The 18,286-nt window shown below is 35.1% G+C and overlaps 2 protein-coding genes across 2 annotated transcripts; both read right to left on the minus strand.

Annotated features, from left to right (window-relative positions):
* Positions 1-8,937: 8,937 nt before the first annotated feature.
* Positions 8,938-12,396, minus strand: LOC124638358 (nose resistant to fluoxetine protein 6-like). Its single transcript, XM_047175299.1, has 6 exons — positions 12,299-12,396; positions 11,772-11,945; positions 11,256-11,406; positions 10,077-10,263; positions 9,598-9,740; positions 8,938-9,222 (listed from the first exon to the last, which is right to left on the minus strand). Exons 1-6 carry the CDS (start codon positions 12,382-12,384, stop codon positions 9,001-9,003), a joined length of 963 nt encoding a protein of 320 aa, XP_047031255.1. The 5' UTR covers positions 12,385-12,396; the 3' UTR covers positions 8,938-9,000.
* A 344-nt stretch (positions 12,397-12,740) lies between these two features.
* LOC124638458 lies at positions 12,741-14,671 on the minus strand. The gene is made up of 6 exons (XM_047175428.1): positions 14,564-14,671; positions 13,981-14,120; positions 13,433-13,754; positions 13,229-13,343; positions 13,001-13,085; positions 12,741-12,922 (listed from the first exon to the last, which is right to left on the minus strand). Exons 1-6 carry the CDS (start codon positions 14,628-14,630, stop codon positions 12,752-12,754), a joined length of 900 nt encoding a protein of 299 aa, XP_047031384.1. The 5' UTR covers positions 14,631-14,671; the 3' UTR covers positions 12,741-12,751.
* Between the last annotated feature and the right edge of the window lie 3,615 nt (positions 14,672-18,286).

Raw genomic sequence — 18,286 nt, forward strand, 5'->3', positions numbered from 1 at the left:
AACTCTAGATGAGAAGGTGATACGATAATAAAGGCAATATTGATTTGGAATTCTAAAGAAGAAGGAATTCTAAAGATTCTATTTTATCAACGTAAAACTATGTTGTAGATAAGGAAAGAAACGGTGAGACGGCAAAAGTCTGCCTTTGCCTAATAACGGGGATACGCTCTGAAAATAAGCTCTTGATATTTCTTATTTAGTTAGAAAATATATCCATGATACAGCTCTTTTAATAAGTCAAATATAAGCCATAGTATCCATGCGCATGAAGTGGAACCGAGATCTTAATTAAATAACCTTACCTAATCCTTACCTTACATTGTAAAAATTCTTAATTATTAAAACTATTTAGAAGATACATAGTGCTTAGAGTATACATACAAATGTATATGCGTAGTACTACATAGTTCAACAAATCTCCTCGAATATTTATAGACATTGTCTGGACTGGACAGATTTCAATATTTCAAAGTCCAGATTGCTTTGGTCTTTTTTTCTATTAAATATTTTTTTGATTTAGTTTTGCTAGTACAACGATAAAAACTGCGCGACTCTTCAAACTATAATTTAAGCTGTCTTTTACAATGCTACTCAATAATTGACAGCTGTTTAAAGATGTCATTTAAGGACCTCTGAAATGACAAATAAACACAATTGGTTTTCGGTTTGATTGCATTTTTGGCATGATGATGTGCAAATATGCATTGTTTACTATACTCCACGGTTTCACCCTCGTCTCGAGAGAACCACTTCCCGCAAACGAGCATTGAAACATTGAACATTGAAACATTGCGCTGCAAAGTTTTCAGGCTCTAGAATAGTGTACTTGTGTTGTGTGTAATTCAATCGTTCAGTAATTTTAGCATGTAACCCCGACATACAGAGTTGTTTTCGCATTTATAATATATATATATATATTTTTTAATAATCGTATTTGGTAGTAGAAAAATGCTTCTGCTTCAAAAAAATCGTGTATATAAACTTATTTCTCAAGTTAATCATACCCGTTTACTTAGGATCTTTGTTCCAGCGCTATTAAAAGAAATTGTTGGCTATTAAAATGTCGCTCAAAACTGCACATTAGGATTTCTTTTGTAAGTTTGTTCTCTGATCAGATAGGTTATATTACCACATCCAATCTTATCACATCTCCCAGCAAAGTCGGCAGCATCCCAACGATTCCCGCGGTCGCACCAATTAATCAGCTGCGAGATATTGATTAATTAACGTTGGTCAGTGCGCGGCGAGCCTAACGCGCAGTGTGCGCCCGGACTAATGTGCTGGATTACTGATGCTAATGATCTGGTAATAATGGATGTATTGATACGCGCTGTTTGTTAACATTGCGAGCTATGTATTTCTAATTTCCGATGACGGGGTCGATGGTTTTGATGACTTCTGTTCGGTTAATTAGAATTTTAGATGCGATGTGTTTCATAGGTACACAGCTAACACAGCTCTCCTTAGTTTATTTCAAACTGTTATTTATTTTTGCTAGCTAATTGTTAAGAATTTTGAATCAAATCCCTACTTATGTCACGAAAGCGAAAACTAAATAGGTAATCTGTTTCTCTGTCCAACTTTCTAGAGAAAAGTACTGAACCGATTTAATTGACATTTGTTATTCAATAGTCTAGAGGCTGTAAACTGTTACAGCCTTTTATCGTCCCACTGCTGGGCACAGGCCTCCTCTCACACGGAAAAGGATTGAGCATTAATAAGAGGCTGTAAAAGGACATAATAATACTTTTTATCAAAGTCTTACTACCCGCACACGGATAAGAAACCATCCTCGAGGATTGGGATGTCTAACACTGAGAAGAATATTTCAAATCAGTCAAGCAGTTCCGCATTTAGCTTATTGAAAACCAAAACAAACCCTTCAGATTAAATGTGAATAAACAATGTTATAGTCTACTATTCATCAGCATTTAATAACTAGATTAATTAGCTACACGGAAATGAAATCCCCTTGCATGAATAAGTACAGTATATCAGAATAATATTAATTTGCCTTTAAATTGGAGATATGTAGTTACGAGGTCATATTCAACTGGTTCCGACTTCGCGTAACTAAATTAGTGAAATCTGATGTTATTGGTATCAGAACTTTGTTGGTTTTACTATTTATTAAATTGTTTGCTGTTCATGTTTTTGCAGTTTGGTTTAGTGATTTTAAATCTAGCCTTGGAGTGAGGAATTTTCGTTTGTTTTTGGTACATCGTACTACATACTGGGGTTGTTTTGTCACCAGGTTAATAACATAGGTAGGTAATAGTTGACTTATTTAACTACAATTTATCTAGACCCAGTTGCACTATTTAACTATAACAATAACCGAATCGTAATTTTGCGAAACGTATGCTTTGGTCAAATCAGCGATTTGACAACTACAAATGGTTCGGTTTTCGTTATAGTCTACCGTATTATAGTACCTAAAGAAACATAAGAAATTATAATACTTAGCCCAACTTCAAAAAAAAAAAATCAATTTAAATGATAGACTGACCACGATAAAAAGAAAACATCGATGCGATCGCAAAAGGTACGCAAATACATTTGCTAAAAACGTTTTCAAAAATAGAACGAAACGTTTGAAGACTAGACGATGAAACAAAAAGATGAAGCGTATTGTGTGTCTTTAAATAGTGTTGTAGTGCTACAGGAATGTACTATGGATCGCACACGATGCAACTGTCTGGTAGATTCTATGTTTGTACTTGATACTTATACTAAGATTGTCGTTTGTAGGTACTCCTTTGGCGCTTATGGCTAACGAACTGGCAGGAAATGTAAGTTTTCTTTTTTTGTGAAATTCTGTTTGATATTTTATGACAAAGAAAAAATTGTGACGGATAAATAGTGATGAGCCATGTATCGATATGTTTTGTAAAAAATATATGTAGTGCAAAATATAACTTGGTTTTGTAATTAATGGTGTGATACTTCTTTCTGGATATAAAAATAAAGTATTTCTGTGTGTATGTTGTTTCAATAGGAATATATGTCTTACAGTCAGGGCTGCCATCTCGAATTTCGCCAAACCCGGACAAACATTTAAAAAACCCGGACATTTGGCGTAAGTCGCATTTTTCCCCCGAACCTAATTTGTAATCCCTTTACTATTAACATATACTTAAATTCAATAAGGTGCTTCCTTACATGGAAAGTGTCCGAGTTTTCCCCGGACACATCTTGAAACCCCGCCCGGACGGCCCCCGGACGGCCTCCAAACGAGGACAAATCCGGGGAAACCCGGACGGATGGCAGCCCTACTTACAGTCTTTGTATACTTTATTTTTATTGGATGTGTTATGAAATAAAAATGTATTTAATATTTTTGATGGGGTACCTAAAAAAACTTCCTCCATATTCCAAAATGCTAATTCTGGTAAAATAAACTGTTTTCTTTGATCGTTTTATTCGTTCCGTTATCTTATGATCATCGGGGACAATAATTAGAATTCAAGGAATGCTCCTCAGATCACACACGAAGACAAAACGCGACATTTGTCCGTCTGTCAACTGCGCGCATGACACACTGTCTTATTATTTGTTAAGCATTAGTTAAGCGAAGTCATGTAGTTATACCTTTTTGTTCTTAATGACGAGAACATACTTTTTCTGTTGTGTTTTGTAGGATATTTCTTTTTTGTGTTGGGAATGCATTGGTAACTAATGAAAACCACACTCACCCACTTAACTTTCTCTAAATTGTTTTAGGCACATTTTTTTAAGAAATGCAAAATGAAAGCAGTCACCTTCTCTGTAGAACCCTAACAAATTATACTTTCTTACACTTATACCAGGGTAACTCTTACTTCTCGTTTCTAACAAAGAATCAAAAGAACTGCTTTACATTCTAAATACAAACCCATTCCATTCATTAAAACCTAAAAAAACGAGCATCACCCAACTCCAATTAAAAAATAAAACAAAAAAATATTGACACAACACTCAACGCTCAACATAACTTGCTACCTAAACAAATCAGCCGTGTGTATCACGCCAAAATTAACTTTATCCCGTGGCGCCGCTCGCTTATTTGTTTTAAAATATCAGCAAGCGTGGATCATGTCCAATTAGGTGCCGCCCGTCTGTTGCGGCCTAAGTAAACGCGTAGATTTATAACACAAATACACGCTGATTTTATTTCTATGTATATCTGTATTTGTGTGTCCAGTTCATGGAGAACAAAATGAGTAGCGGAGATGTCATAACGCAAATCTTCTGAGAAAGTAGCGCGCCAAAATGTGTGTTCGAGCCTTCTAGGAACGTTACCAACTCCGCCCTTACACGCCTTCTTTGAACGCCAGCCACTTTTTTTCAAAATAATATCACCAATAAATAAAGATCAATCTTTGTCGGATTAACGCTTGATTAACGCTCAATCCTTCTCTATGTGAGAGGAGACCTGTGCCCAGCAGTGGGACGATAAAAACGCTGTAGTAATTAGCTTTGTCAGATTGGTAGTGATTGACATGGCACCCGAACGCCTCGTTAATTCTACTATCTGATCACGCCTATTGTAAGTTATGGTGACCCACAAGAAGGCGTCTGACCTACCTTCCTTATGGCATCGCCGCTGTCTTTCCTTCCTCCGTGGTATGCGTCCAGTTTGAGAAGATGCAAGCCGCTTTAAAAATGGGAGTTTCGTGTTTGCTATGCAAATGTTATGCAGGATTGTGTGTTCGAGTTAATGCTTTTATGGTAAATATATTTTTGATGTTTTGGTACGGAAAATGTTGTGTTTCGTCAAAATCTTTTCATTAGGGTGCAGGTACCTTGATTTTAAACTATTTCTTTGTTTATTCCTGCTGTTAGTAGTGTAACAGTTATCTGCTTTGATGGTCATAATAAGAAATAAAGACTTAATGAAAAAGCTCATTCATCTAAGAACACAGATCATTAACTTTCTAACGATTTTTTTTTATGAAGAGTTATAGCATTGTGCAGTATGCATCTCATACAATCTGGCTTAGCCCCTTTTTGGGAAACAAGCGTAATATAAGTTGATCTAAAAAACTATGAAGTATATCAAAAGCACAAAAAAACATCTTCACAACAATCTTTTCACCAAAACCCAATCCACCATGCATATTTTCGCGGAAATTTCCTGTCGAACATAAACTTGTCATATCTTTGATGGGCAACCCTCGGTCAGTTACGAGCGAAGTACGAAGTTACAGCGACGAGCGAAGCTAAACGACATCCGTTGTGAACATCCTGCATCAACAACAAGGATATCGGCAGAGGAAATTTTGTAATGGCGGCCGAAGATGAAGTTAGTAGAAATGAGGATGGTGGTGGCTTTCTAAGTAAGATTGTTTGAAGTAGGGTTTCTGTAAGTAGTGTAGAAGGATTTTGTTTTGTTTTTGAATAAAGCGTGTTTCACGGTTTTTGGGGCAATGATTGAAAAAAATTATCATATTTGCGTTTGATTATATGCATTTTAAACCTTTTCGGTGGGTCTAACACAAAACAATAATTAAAATCTTGAAAAAGTACCTGTCGATGAGTAGATTATTGCCGTTAGTGGGGAATTATGCAATTGCATGATTTAATTATCAATCTGACTTAGGTAACCGATGATTTTTTTTTCACCAGTATATATTGTAAACCTTCAAAAATACTCCTCCGGTGTTGACATCGGGTATCCATAAATTAATTTCTATTCTCAATCTAATCACAAAACTCCTATATATACTGGATACATAATTAAATTACAACCCTTCGTACATACGTTCAAGTAAGTAGTTGAGCCGACTCCTCTCAGAGCAAGAGTCATTGTTCGCTCCGAGAGGAATGCAATAAAGGATGCTGGATGGAGCGAGCGGTCACTGTCGGTGTTTTAGCGTTTTTATATTAAGTGAGCGGTAGCTGTGTATGTACTGTATTGTTTTTAAGTAAGAATGGATTTTTTTTGTTTGTGTTATTATTGATTAAGTACTGATGAAATGTTTTTCGATTCGAAATTGAAAGATATAATTTATATGAAGCTTAGATCGAAATCATCAATCTTCAATCGAAAAACAACGGATAGGTCAATTGTTGTAATCCGCAGCAAGTTGTAGACTTAGTTAATTGAGAAGGTTGACTAGACTAGGACATTTTTAATGCTCTTAAGGTCTATCTATTTTGGTATTGTTTGTGCTAGAACATATACCTACAAATAACTTTAGTATTTTGGTAGTTCTTTATCGCCCACATAGACGAAGTCGCGGGCAGCAGCTAGTGCTAAAATAAACTTAATCAGCTTAAGGGAACTCTTAGAAGATATAAGATTATTTTCATATTTCTAAACTCCTTCTAAGAAGAATATTAAACATGTATTCCTTAACCACGTGCCCAGAAACAAGTTAAGTTCCGTACGGCTTTGACAGCGGATGCCCTGCTGAACTAATTACACCGCCGAGCCACAAGATAGGGGAGCAAGTAACTCGGTTATGTATGACACGATGCTTCCCTTTATCGCGTTACTGCATCGCAAGTTTTGATGTATGTGCCATTTATTTGGGGGATAATATTGTGATACTGGTAGGATTTTGATAGGGTTAATATTAAGGCGGATATTTGCTCAAGGGGGGAGTAGTCTCTATCATTATTTCTGACGGGATGGCACAGAAATAACTTATTGGTGTATGGTTTATTTTTTGCTAAAATAAAATTAAGTTTTTTACTAGCAGTATGAGTCATGTTACTTGAATGAATAAACGTTCTATTTTAATGTTAACCCTTTAAAGCTCAAAAAAAAAATTGAATTTATTTATTATTTTTTTTTTCATTTATTGTTTATTTAGATCTTACAAGTGCTCAAAAAAATGAAAATAAAAATCTGGTAAACATATATATCTAAATATAGTATGTTGTAAATGTGCTACATTGCGAAACACAAGAACATGCACAGATTGAAATCAGTGTTGTATATTTACAACAGTGCCCACGTTACAGAATAAAATGTAGATATAAATGAAAAACAAAATATATTAAAAAACATATTTATTCTACATTATGAAAGTTAAAGAAACAGTTTCTCTTGGGAACTAAACACAAACGTTGTTCACATTGTGAACAGTGGATATTTGAATACCCAGTTTTGCAGTATTTGCACCTACCTCGCTGTACAAAAACTGGAAAATGGCCAATTTTATCAAATCTTACAGCATCTGTACTTTTGTGTCCTTATTTTTTCTGATATCGGCCGAACCTTAAAATAACGATCGTTATTCAGATCCGAATTATCCACGAAATGCAAATATTTTCTCATTAGCTCATACTTTTTTAGACTTATCACAACAGCGACAGGAGGGTATCTGAAATCATTACTCCAGTAGTCTCGATATGACGGCATTCTTACAATACCCATCATAATTGTGATAGCTAGAAAATCACGCACATCATCTCTGGTAACGTTTATAGATTTATCTTCTTTGCTTTGCACAGAATATAAATTGGTGTGCTCCGTAATATAATCTAAACTAATATTATAAATCTGATGAGTTTGTTTGTTTGAACGCGCTAATCTCAGGAACTACTGGTCTGATTTGAAAATTTCTTTCAGTGTTAGATAGCCCATTTATCGAGGAAGGCTATTGGCTACTTTTTATCCCGGTACGGGAAGTAGTTCCCACGGGATGCGGGTGAAACCGCTGGCAGAAGCTAGTCTATTATATCTTCAGAAAAAAAAAAAGAAAATAGTCTAACGGAGATTCTGTTGCGGTACTACTAGTGCTAAGGTCAGGCATATCAAGCTCTGCTGGATATTTGAATTTCCCATGCTGCCACTTGAAACTAAGAAGAGGTCTCTTGTACTTTTTTACTCTTCTAGGTACACCTCTTGGTTCACAGTTAGCACTTCTTTTTGAGCGAACTCGAGCGAATTTGAGTTTGAACCAAAGCTAAAATTTGTCTTGCTCTTTGCCATTTTAAGCCTCCCTGGTAATAAGCAAAAAAAAAAAACAAACATGCAGCAATCACCAACACCATACATAAGTTAACACAAGTTTTAGTAAAAAAGGAGCATATCTATACTAATATTATAAAGCTGAAGAGTTTGTTTGTTTGAACGTGTTAATCTCAAGAACTACTGAACCGATTTGAAAAATTCTTTCAGTGTTAGATACCCCATTTATCGAGGAAGGCTATAGGCTACTTTTTATCCGAGTTCGTGCCGTGGTTCCTACGGGATGCGGGTGAAACCGCTGACGGAAGCTAATTAGTAATAGCGATATTCATTCATTATTTAGTAATCTAGCTTAGTCGTACATTTGCAAACTTTCAGAACAGTCAATATAAAAACATAATACCGTAAACTCCCATAAATGTAAAAAATACACAAAACCTACACAAAGAAAATAATAATTATTCAGTGTTAGTAAAAGCGCGACGTGGCACCCGTGCAACGTACGAAATCAAAAGTACTTATGCTAAAGCTTCGTAGTGTCGCAAAGGTGCAACGTCGGTAAATACGTGCTTATATTTCATAGTAGAATATGAATTTGACATTGGCGTTATATGGCACAATTGTAAACACTCATAAACAATCATATTTCAAATAATAGTTGTCAATAAATGCATAAAAACTATTTATATTTATTAAAACTCACCGGTCGGCCACGAGCGCAATGTCGACTCAACATCATTTTGGTCACAACTACGTAATGATGCGCGTGAGTTGTATAAATATTTTTTTTCATAGATGGCAACAGTATATCCATTATTAAAATTTTTGTAAATAAGAAAAAATAATGATGGTTCTTGCAATATATTTTTTTGTTTGGATAGTTGCATCGGTGCAACGTTGCGAATTAAAGGGTTAATATAATAAAAATTATTTTAATGTTAAAAGAATAGAACGTTCGCCTATTGTCTATCTCCAAAGTACTGCTACCAATTTCTGTGTTTAAATGCGTCTCAATCTATAATTAAAGTCGTATAAAACTTGTAAAACTATATTTTTTTAATTAATTCTAAGTATAGTTAAAGCTTATTTATGTCAGATTACATTTTGGTCAACACCACAATGTTTACAGGTACATCTGTTTTTGAAGGACTTCTTTCATCTACTGTCTTCGTTGTATCTTTTTCCTTGCTTTCTTGAGCTTCAGCTTCAGGCTTCGAAAAGATGGCTTGAACCAGGTTTACGAAAGGAGTTTCCACTAACATCCAGAGAAAGAAGGCGAATATGAAAGATCCCAGTTGAATTTTTGCACATTGTAGCAACTGTGAAAAATAGAAAATATTTCAGAACTTAAGTAACTCTTTAATTTCTAAGATTAATTTATTGACTTACTTGTTACTCTATTTACTATGTTGTAGGTATTATTATAATGTTAGCGACCTAATACCTAGTAACTTTTACTCATAGTAACACGCTTTATCCCGGAAATTGCCTTTGAAATATCCGTGTTATAAAATAGTTACTTTACTTATGATGTAGGTACAAAATATTATATTAAATTTTGTTTTTATTGTGCCACTGGAGGACAAAAGCTCTACAGAGTAGGAATAAGCGTTAATCAGCAACCTACTCAACGCTTGTTAGCGATTTCAGATGTTAAGGATGTTTAAAACAAAAAGAACAACAACATTACTTACGACCCCAGGAATGGTACTTCTCTGAGTGGTTGTCTGCATGGCTATGATGTTTCTGATGATGGCAATGTGCATCAAGTAAGCACAGAATGACAGCCGGCTCAGTAGCGTCCACGCTCGCCATTCTATGATTGTCCGGTACAAACCTAGGGGCAGAAGATATTTTTTAATGTATATGTAACTACATATTTCTAGATAATTCAGTAAGTTATCAGTCGGTAAAGCCTAGACTACCAAAGCGGAGCAGAGCAGCGAAGTTTTTAAACAACCCATAGAATTAAATTGTTCAAACATCTCGTTTCAGTAGCAGCAGTGAGCTAAGAAATTCTATTGGTTGTTCAAAAAAATCTTCTCTCCGCTTCGGTCTGCTTCGCTTTGGTACTGGGCCTAATAAGTAGATTGTATGTAATTGAACCATTTAACGAGTAACAAAAAGCATGTCAATGTACAATACTAAATTACTAGGAGCAAAAAATCACTACCTTCAAACTGAACAATGACTCCAGCTATAATAACACCCATGATAACGCTGAAGACTGGTTTCAACAGCAAAGCATACAACACATGAACGTAGCGAGGCAATGGGGGCTGGTCCCAGAAGAATACGCTTCCAGAATAGCAGCAAAGACCACATAACGGGAACAGACACCAGTATAGGTAGCGATATTTCTGGAAATTCGAGAAGACAGAGTTTATAGGTATTTGATTACTGCGGCATGTCCAAAAAATAATTATACAGTTAAGAATCTAAGGTAATTTAAGGCTGTACGACTTTCGTTCAGTATTTTTTGACTGTAATCGACAGCTAGACACTTCAAACTTTAACCCATTAGCATTAAATTGCTTTGTAAAATTTATTAATACCTGTAACACATAAGCTTCACTTGCATTGTATAACTTTCTCAGGGATAGCTTGTACTGCATGGGTTGTTTGTTAAATGGCTTATTTCGGAGAAGCACACGTGAAAGATAATTTTTTCAACTTGGAAGTAAGATTTAAAAAAATATTAAGTGCCAAGACTGATTCTTTTGGTGATATTATTTAATCTACTAGCTTTTGCCCGCGACTTCGTTCGCGTGGAATAGTGACTTCCGGCAGATTTTTGGTTTTACCCACATAGTTCCCGATCTCGCGGGATTTTTGAGAAGTTCCCGCTCCCGCAGGATTTTTGGGATAAAAACTATCCTATGTCCTTTCTCGAGTTCCAAACGATGTCTGTACCAAATTTCATCCAAATCGGCTCAGTAGTTTAGGTGTGACGGAAAGTCAGATAGACAGAGTTATTATCGCATTTTTAGCATGGGTAGTTTTGCCCGTTTACATTTTTCTGATGGATTTTCCGATGAATTAAAACAATAACATGAACCGAACACGTGTAATGACACCATTGCGCGATTAACGCCATCTATCTACGGAGCATAGGAACAGCTCGACATTTGACCAATAGATGGCACTGTATGTCCGTAATAAATTTTATTTTTTATTTTTATTTTTTGTAATAAAAACTATCCTATGTCCTTTCTCAAGTTTCAAACTATGTCTGTACCAAATTTCACACAAATCGGTTCAGTAGTTTAGGCGTGAAGAAAAGACAGACAGACAGACAGACAGAGTTACTTTCGCATTTATAATATTAGTTTGGATTTGCAAGGATATTTACCTTGAATTTCTTAGGGTCTCCACGAGTTTTCTGCCAGTCATACAACATATAGCCAATTGCCATACCAATGATACAACCAGTCATATTAGTGTGTCCTCTTTTGTATGTGTTGTCGAACGTCGGATTATTAACAAAAAATGTTAGAGCCATTCTGAAAGAAAGCAGATAATCATGAAGTTTACTATTCATATATGTATAAGCACCACTGCAATCAAGAATGATTTTAACGATTTGAATGTATGTATCAAATTAACTTGGATCTTTTTCTAAATAATGCTAGATGGAGTTTGTATAAGACGTATGGATTTTATAAACACATCAAGCTACACCAATCTGTATTTTACCAAGCAACATTAAGCCACTTTGGAGATAGAGTTGAAAATCTATTAAAGAAAACTGGTTTTAGTTTTTCTTTTTTTTATCATTTGTATAGTATGAACATCACCAATAATGTTAAGATAAAATAATACAAACGAAAGGAAGAAAGGAAAGTGTATAAAGATATTAAAAACTTACTGTGGAGTGATCATGAGGATCCCATCCAAGTTTTGGTAATAGGTATGTAGTGCTGGCAAGATCATGCCTGCTATGAAGATAAGACTTAGCATTATTTTCCTGCTGAGACCACTACGGCATAGAAGGAAGATGATGACTCCCATGTAGTAGAGTTGGGTATCTGCTGCTAAATACCTGTTGAGATGAGATTTTATTCCTAACCAGCTTCCGCAAGCGTATCTACTCGAAACCCGAAGGAATTACTCCACGCACAGCACAAGGATAAAAAGCAATCGTTGTCGTCAGTATGATAAGATAGGTCCATTATCCAGGAAGTCTATGGGCTACTTTAATTCAGGAGCGCGAATTCCAAAGGGCCGAGCAAGAAACGCTGACAAAAGCTAGAATTTCAAATATGCTGAAGCTGAGTTTAACATAATTGCTTTTTTAAACATAGCAACAACATACAAACAAGCTACCATAACATTCGACATTTTGTAAAGATCACATAAAACTAAAAGACTAGAAAAATAAAATCGAATAGTTACCAAGCTTGTGGCATACAATTAGAGCCATCGTAGTAATTGCTGATGTATAGGAGATGTTTCCACCAATCCTGGCGACAGTCAACCATTTCTCGGGATACGTATCTCTGTAGCAAAAGAAAATGGACGCTTATCAGTGATTGTAGTGGTTTCTTTAAATAGCTGATTTCAATATAGTTTGGGAAAGATTAGGCAGATGATAATGTTTTTTGTCTCAATTAATTTAAAGTTCATTCACTTTCTATCAAATAATAAGTGTATAAGAACTTGCCTCCCAGTATGGTCCTGGTGCTATTCTTCCGAACCAAGTAGCTGTCAACGCCAGGATAATGGCATACGATGGAGTCAATCTGTATGATAACAATAATGATTGTTTTCAAATAAATCTTCTTAATACTTGAACAATACACTTCATCAAAGTTCAAAGGCTCGGAGAAATCATGTATTGTTGTGTTTTTACCTCAACCATCTCCTTATTATTTGCATTGGTAGCAATTTCCAAGAAGGTTTATGTTTCTCAGATCTTATCAACCAGTTATACACGAGTAGAAAGGATGAGACTATAAAAAATGTTTGCATTATCAGTGTCCCATTCAGAATTACGTGTACAATGCTGTAAGTGTATAACTGAAATTAAAATAATAATTCTTTATTATGTTCAGTAATAGTTTTCTTAATTTTAGTCTTAATAATTGAACTACTTACTTCTTCAATATAGTGAGGGTTGACAGACAAGAGTTCCCCTGTAGCAACTGAATGACATGTTATCACGAGCATAATATTAATGGCTCTGAAAGATGAGACATATGAAAATAATATATTCAAACAAAGGTGATCAACTGGATCTAAACCAAAAGTTATGTTAAACGACGAAAAGGGTGTAAAAACAAATATAATCAAAAATTTAATTTTAACTATAATCAAAAAACTTACCTAATGCCATGTAGTCCTTTCAATGCTAGAAAGCGATCATCTTGACACTTATCGGGAGACGCCACCAGTTTCTTCCAATTCCGAAATATTGAAAAGCAATTAACAAATCTGAAAACTAACACAAATCTAACCACAGTAAATATAATATCCGAAGTACCTACACTACAAATCAACTAAATAATTAAATTATGTCAGTAACAATACCTCCAGGAAATTTCCTTTCTTCCAAATAATAATCGCTTAGGCTTCCTGTAAGGTTCAGCATCAAGATTATGAGGCAAATTATTCCAACCGTTAAATCCACATAATCTATTGGTGGATGCTTCTCTCGTTTAGAACAATCAAAGCCATTTGATACCCTCGCTTTCAATTTGTACTTGTTATAAAGGGACTCATTAAGGCATGCCTCTAGGGTCAATCTTGGGTCCACATTTGGTTTATAGAATTCTTTGCATGTTTTCTTAATGCAAATACCTTGGTTTAGTATGGTATGGTTAAAATGTGTTGATTGGTGTTCTGAATATTCCTGTAAAAAACATTACACATAGTGAATAGATAATCTTTTTTAAACACAACATACAGTAAGACAATACATTGATAAAGTTTATCAATTCATACATTTAAACAAGAATGCAAAATAATAATTCAGTACAAAGGTGTTTTAAAAAATTTGTTCAGAATCGGCGCACAACAAAAATATATTTATAGGAAAACAAAACGTGTTAAATAAGAAAAAAACACTGTCTATTTACTTGAATCATAATCAGCAGCGAGCTGGGTTCTTCAGAAACCAGGGTCAATTCCAGGGTGCAGTATATCCCTTCTGGATCATCAAAACACTCCTCATAGTTATCAAGATGAAATAGAGGAGGCATGACAGCGTACGCCGAGTCTAAAGAACAATAAATTTGAGGATAAATGAATGAACATTGAATTGACATTGATAACGTTGAAGGGCGCGGTAAAACATGTTTTTATACCTGCATGATTTAATGAGAAGGTTGAAACATTTAATTATTATGTACCTTAGAATTTACTGTTTGATTTTAATTAAGATAATGCTCATAATTGTTATTTTTTGTATGAATAAAAAATCGGGTGATATTATTCCGAATGCCAATTCGATTGTTAGTTTTTTCCCCTTTTGACAAATTGTTGCAATCAACTGCATCAATTGTGTATGTTTTTGTATTCTCTTTCTATTCTGTTTATTCCTTCACATTGACTTTACACTCAAATTAATATATCTATTTGAGTATTAAAAAAATCTATTAAGATAATTAATAGATAAATGGATGATTATAATAAACACATAAAAAATTGAGACCAACATACCATTAAATCTATAAATCACAGCTGTAGCAGAGTTCAAAAAGATAAAAAATAACACAAAGGTACACATTTTGTTTTCGAAAACCACACGACATGTACAAACAAAGCTACATATAATACTAAGTACATTATGTTAGATTCGAACTTGAGTGTCAACCTGTTTTTGTTACTTTACCATTTTTTTTTAAGCAAACAGGATTTTACCTTTATTTGGGCGAAAATATCAACGACCTTTGGTCATTTATTTAAATTAGTTTTTTTTTTATGTAGAAGCTGTAAGGTTTTATTGCCTTATTGAGATAATCACAAGTGAATATTAACTTAGTCAAAATGCCCAAATTAGTGTAAGAAAACTTAAATAGTGCGTTTTACCCTAAAAATTGAGACGAGATTCATTAGACACCATCTTATACTTACTAGCTTCTGCCAGCGGTTTCACCCGCATCCCGTGGGAACTACTTCCCGTACTGGGATAAAAAGTAGCCTATAGCCTTCCTCGATAAATGGGCTATCTAACACTGAAAGAAATTTTCAAATCGGACCTGAGATTAGCGCGTTCAAACAAACAAACAAACTCTTCAGCTTTATAATATTAGATTTTTTCAAACCTGATTTAAAAATTCTGGCAAACTAATTTTACAAAAAAAAACTACGCTCCTAAAAATATCAAGTTAATTTATCAAGTACATAGTTCATTAAGTACTAGACGAATTAATCCAGCCCTAAGCTTGTTATTACGTTGTTTTAACTACAGAAACCAATTAAGATACCAACACTAATTAATGTGGAGTATGATTAATTAAATTTCTCTTCAAACAATTTTTTTTCACACGTACACCTTAAATTGGTTCTAAAAGTATATTAAAGTTTATTCGAATTCTTTCGAAACCAAAAACTTTATTTTTAATTTTAGTTCGAAAAGCCCAAAGGATTATTGGAATATCTGACTAGTATTTCTATCGAAAAATGTGTCAATAACATTGGGTATGCGCTTAAGATCCCAAGGGAATGTAGATTGTACTTTATATATAGCCAGCATTTGTCTGTCTGTCCGCTTTATTAGTGAGTAGTAAAGATTTACGAGCTCTGGGGAAACTTGGGTTATTTTTGAATCTTCCGAGTCTGTTGTTCTGAGATAAAGTGGGATGTTGATCTTTGAATTCTTCGTGCTAATTGTGACTTTACTGCTAGAAAAAGAAAGACAAGTATAAATGTGTGCTATATTTAGAACTTTCATTTATACCTAGTTCACAGTGAATAAACACATAACCCTCATTTGCATCGCACAACCGAGTACAGAGAAACAATGATAACAACCCTGTATAGTGCCAAGCCATAATATAATTTATTATATTCATTGATTAAAAAAGGACTTAGTCGGTGCACTTACTACTTAATCAAATACTTTCTTACATTATTTAAACGAGTAAGCTTTTTGAATAAAATTAATCTTTAAGGTTTATCAATTTATTGTTATGCTTGAGTGAATGTGACATTTGTATCGTTGGCTTACGCCTTTTTTTTTTTCCGACGTCAAAAATCATCAAATGACCCCTCCCGCTGTGGGTTAGCAGCGGTGAGGGAGTGTCAGACTCTTACTGACTAAAAACCGTCCTGTTCCGTCATAGGCCTTTTATGTACCAGGGCCGCGGTATCTCTTTCGAACAACCCGCAGCCCCGGCAGGCCTTGGCTCTGCTGGGCCCCGCTGGGGTTGCTGACATCTCTTTGAGGAGCGCGTGGAACAACGCGCGCCGTCGACACGGGTCTGTCGTCTAAGTAGACAGAGGGACGATGAGCCACCCGAACTCACCGCCCACAGACCCACGCCTACGGTGGCCGGGAGTCATCTCGCGACACCCGGCGTCCATGGTGTCTACCTGGTCCAGGGCGGCGGCCGGGATGAGAGGTGCGAACTCTCTGGCGTTCCGCCTCCTCCTTCTCGAGTTGGCTTACTCCTCAAGTAGGTATATTGGCAGACTTTTTCACATAAGATTTGTTCCCAAGGCGGCTCCAGTTGTGTAAGCACTCTAAGAACAACAAATGACACAAGTGCCAAGTCTGACCCGCTGAATACAAAATGGCCGTTCGTCTTCACGTGAATAGAATAATGTAGGATGTTTGCAAATAATCTTGATCAATATCATGAATGCCAGTTTATGGGCTATTTGTGAGCACGAGTAGTTCGGATGTCGGCTTTCATGGTACTATTATTATTTGCTGTTTTCTTTTGGTCGGTATGTCTATGTATATAGAGTGTTGGAAAAATAACATGCTGTAGTTTTGTTGTAATTTGAAATAGTATAAGGATGGTTCAAATATTTTTTACGAATGTTAAGTTAACAAACTTTATAACATAAAGGAAAAATAGATTAATTGCCCCGCACATTGCAGGTTAAACTGTAGGCCGATGTCTGACCCGATGGTTAGTTGACAATTTATTTCGAAGGTAATCGGGTATCAAAAATTTTAAGTCGGTCTGATACCGGGCCAGATACCAGATCGTTGTAACGGTGCTACCATTAAATCCCTTCATATCGTTATGGCGAGATTTCATCAAATGTTCGCAAGCAATTTGTTAGTTTGAGCTAGAGTGAACAGCTTAGAAGAAAATGTGTGATTCACAGTGGAATAACAATTTTTTTAACGACGTCAAGAATCGTCAAATGACCCCTCCCGCTGTGGGTTAGCAGCGGTGAGGGAATGTCAGACTCTTACTGACTAAAAACCGCCGTGTTCCGTCGTAGGCCTTTTATTGATTGTGTATTTTCGAACAATCCCGCAGCAGTGGAATAACAGCTTTAGTTTAAGTTTCCAGTGTGTGAAGAATAGTTTAAATTAAATTGCAGGAAGCATCAATTATCTATACTTATAGCACATAACAAGCCTCTAACCTATTCGCGTGTGTTTTAAAACTTACTATAATCAAAAGAATAAATTGCTAGGTTGAAACAAAGTTACTTGTTGCATAATACATGTAAAGTATATGTGATTTTTTGCTAGTTTTCTTAATTGGTATGTGGACAACTGCAAACTACAAATGTTTTCAATTTGTTTTTTTTTTTTTGTGTTTACTTAAAATTATGCTTTGTGAATAGAATAGGTGCTATTTGATAGTTTAGTACCATTATATTTTTCTAGTATATTTACACTAATATTGTAAAGCTGAAGAGTCTCCTTAAACTTGCTTATTTTAGGACCTAGATACTGGTCCAATTATAAAGATTATTTCAGTGGAAGATAGCCTGTTTTTAATTTTGGATGAATATTATTACAGGAGTATTTTATTTAAAAGTTCAAAAAATACCAGGGACTAAAAAAACATTTTATTTTATATCTTCTAAAATAAGTTCGAGTTCGGTTTCGAAATAGCAGACAGAAAAGTGGCGTATCTACAAAAAATAAAGATAAAAAAAAATAGTTAATTCAAATTCAACTGAAAAAAGGAATGTCAGATTGAGATTTGAGTTTCGGTATATCAATCAGCTATCCAGAGACACGGGTTTTGACTGCTAGACTTGGATTTGATCATCACAGGATAGGGATATAAGAATGTTTTTTTGTAGATACGAAATATCACATTCCCTATAGTTTTCATCAAATCATTTTGCTCCGAAGTTCGCCTTTTACTTCTCATGTGCAATTGCGTATTTGGTAATATACCTATTTGGCTTTTGTGTTGTCACTAGTAGAGGCAACACTATTCGACAACATCTGTGGTTTTTCAA

Source organism: Helicoverpa zea, chromosome 17 (genome assembly GCF_022581195.2).
Source record: "Helicoverpa zea isolate HzStark_Cry1AcR chromosome 17, ilHelZeax1.1, whole genome shotgun sequence".
NCBI lineage: Eukaryota > Metazoa > Arthropoda > Insecta > Lepidoptera > Noctuidae > Helicoverpa > Helicoverpa zea.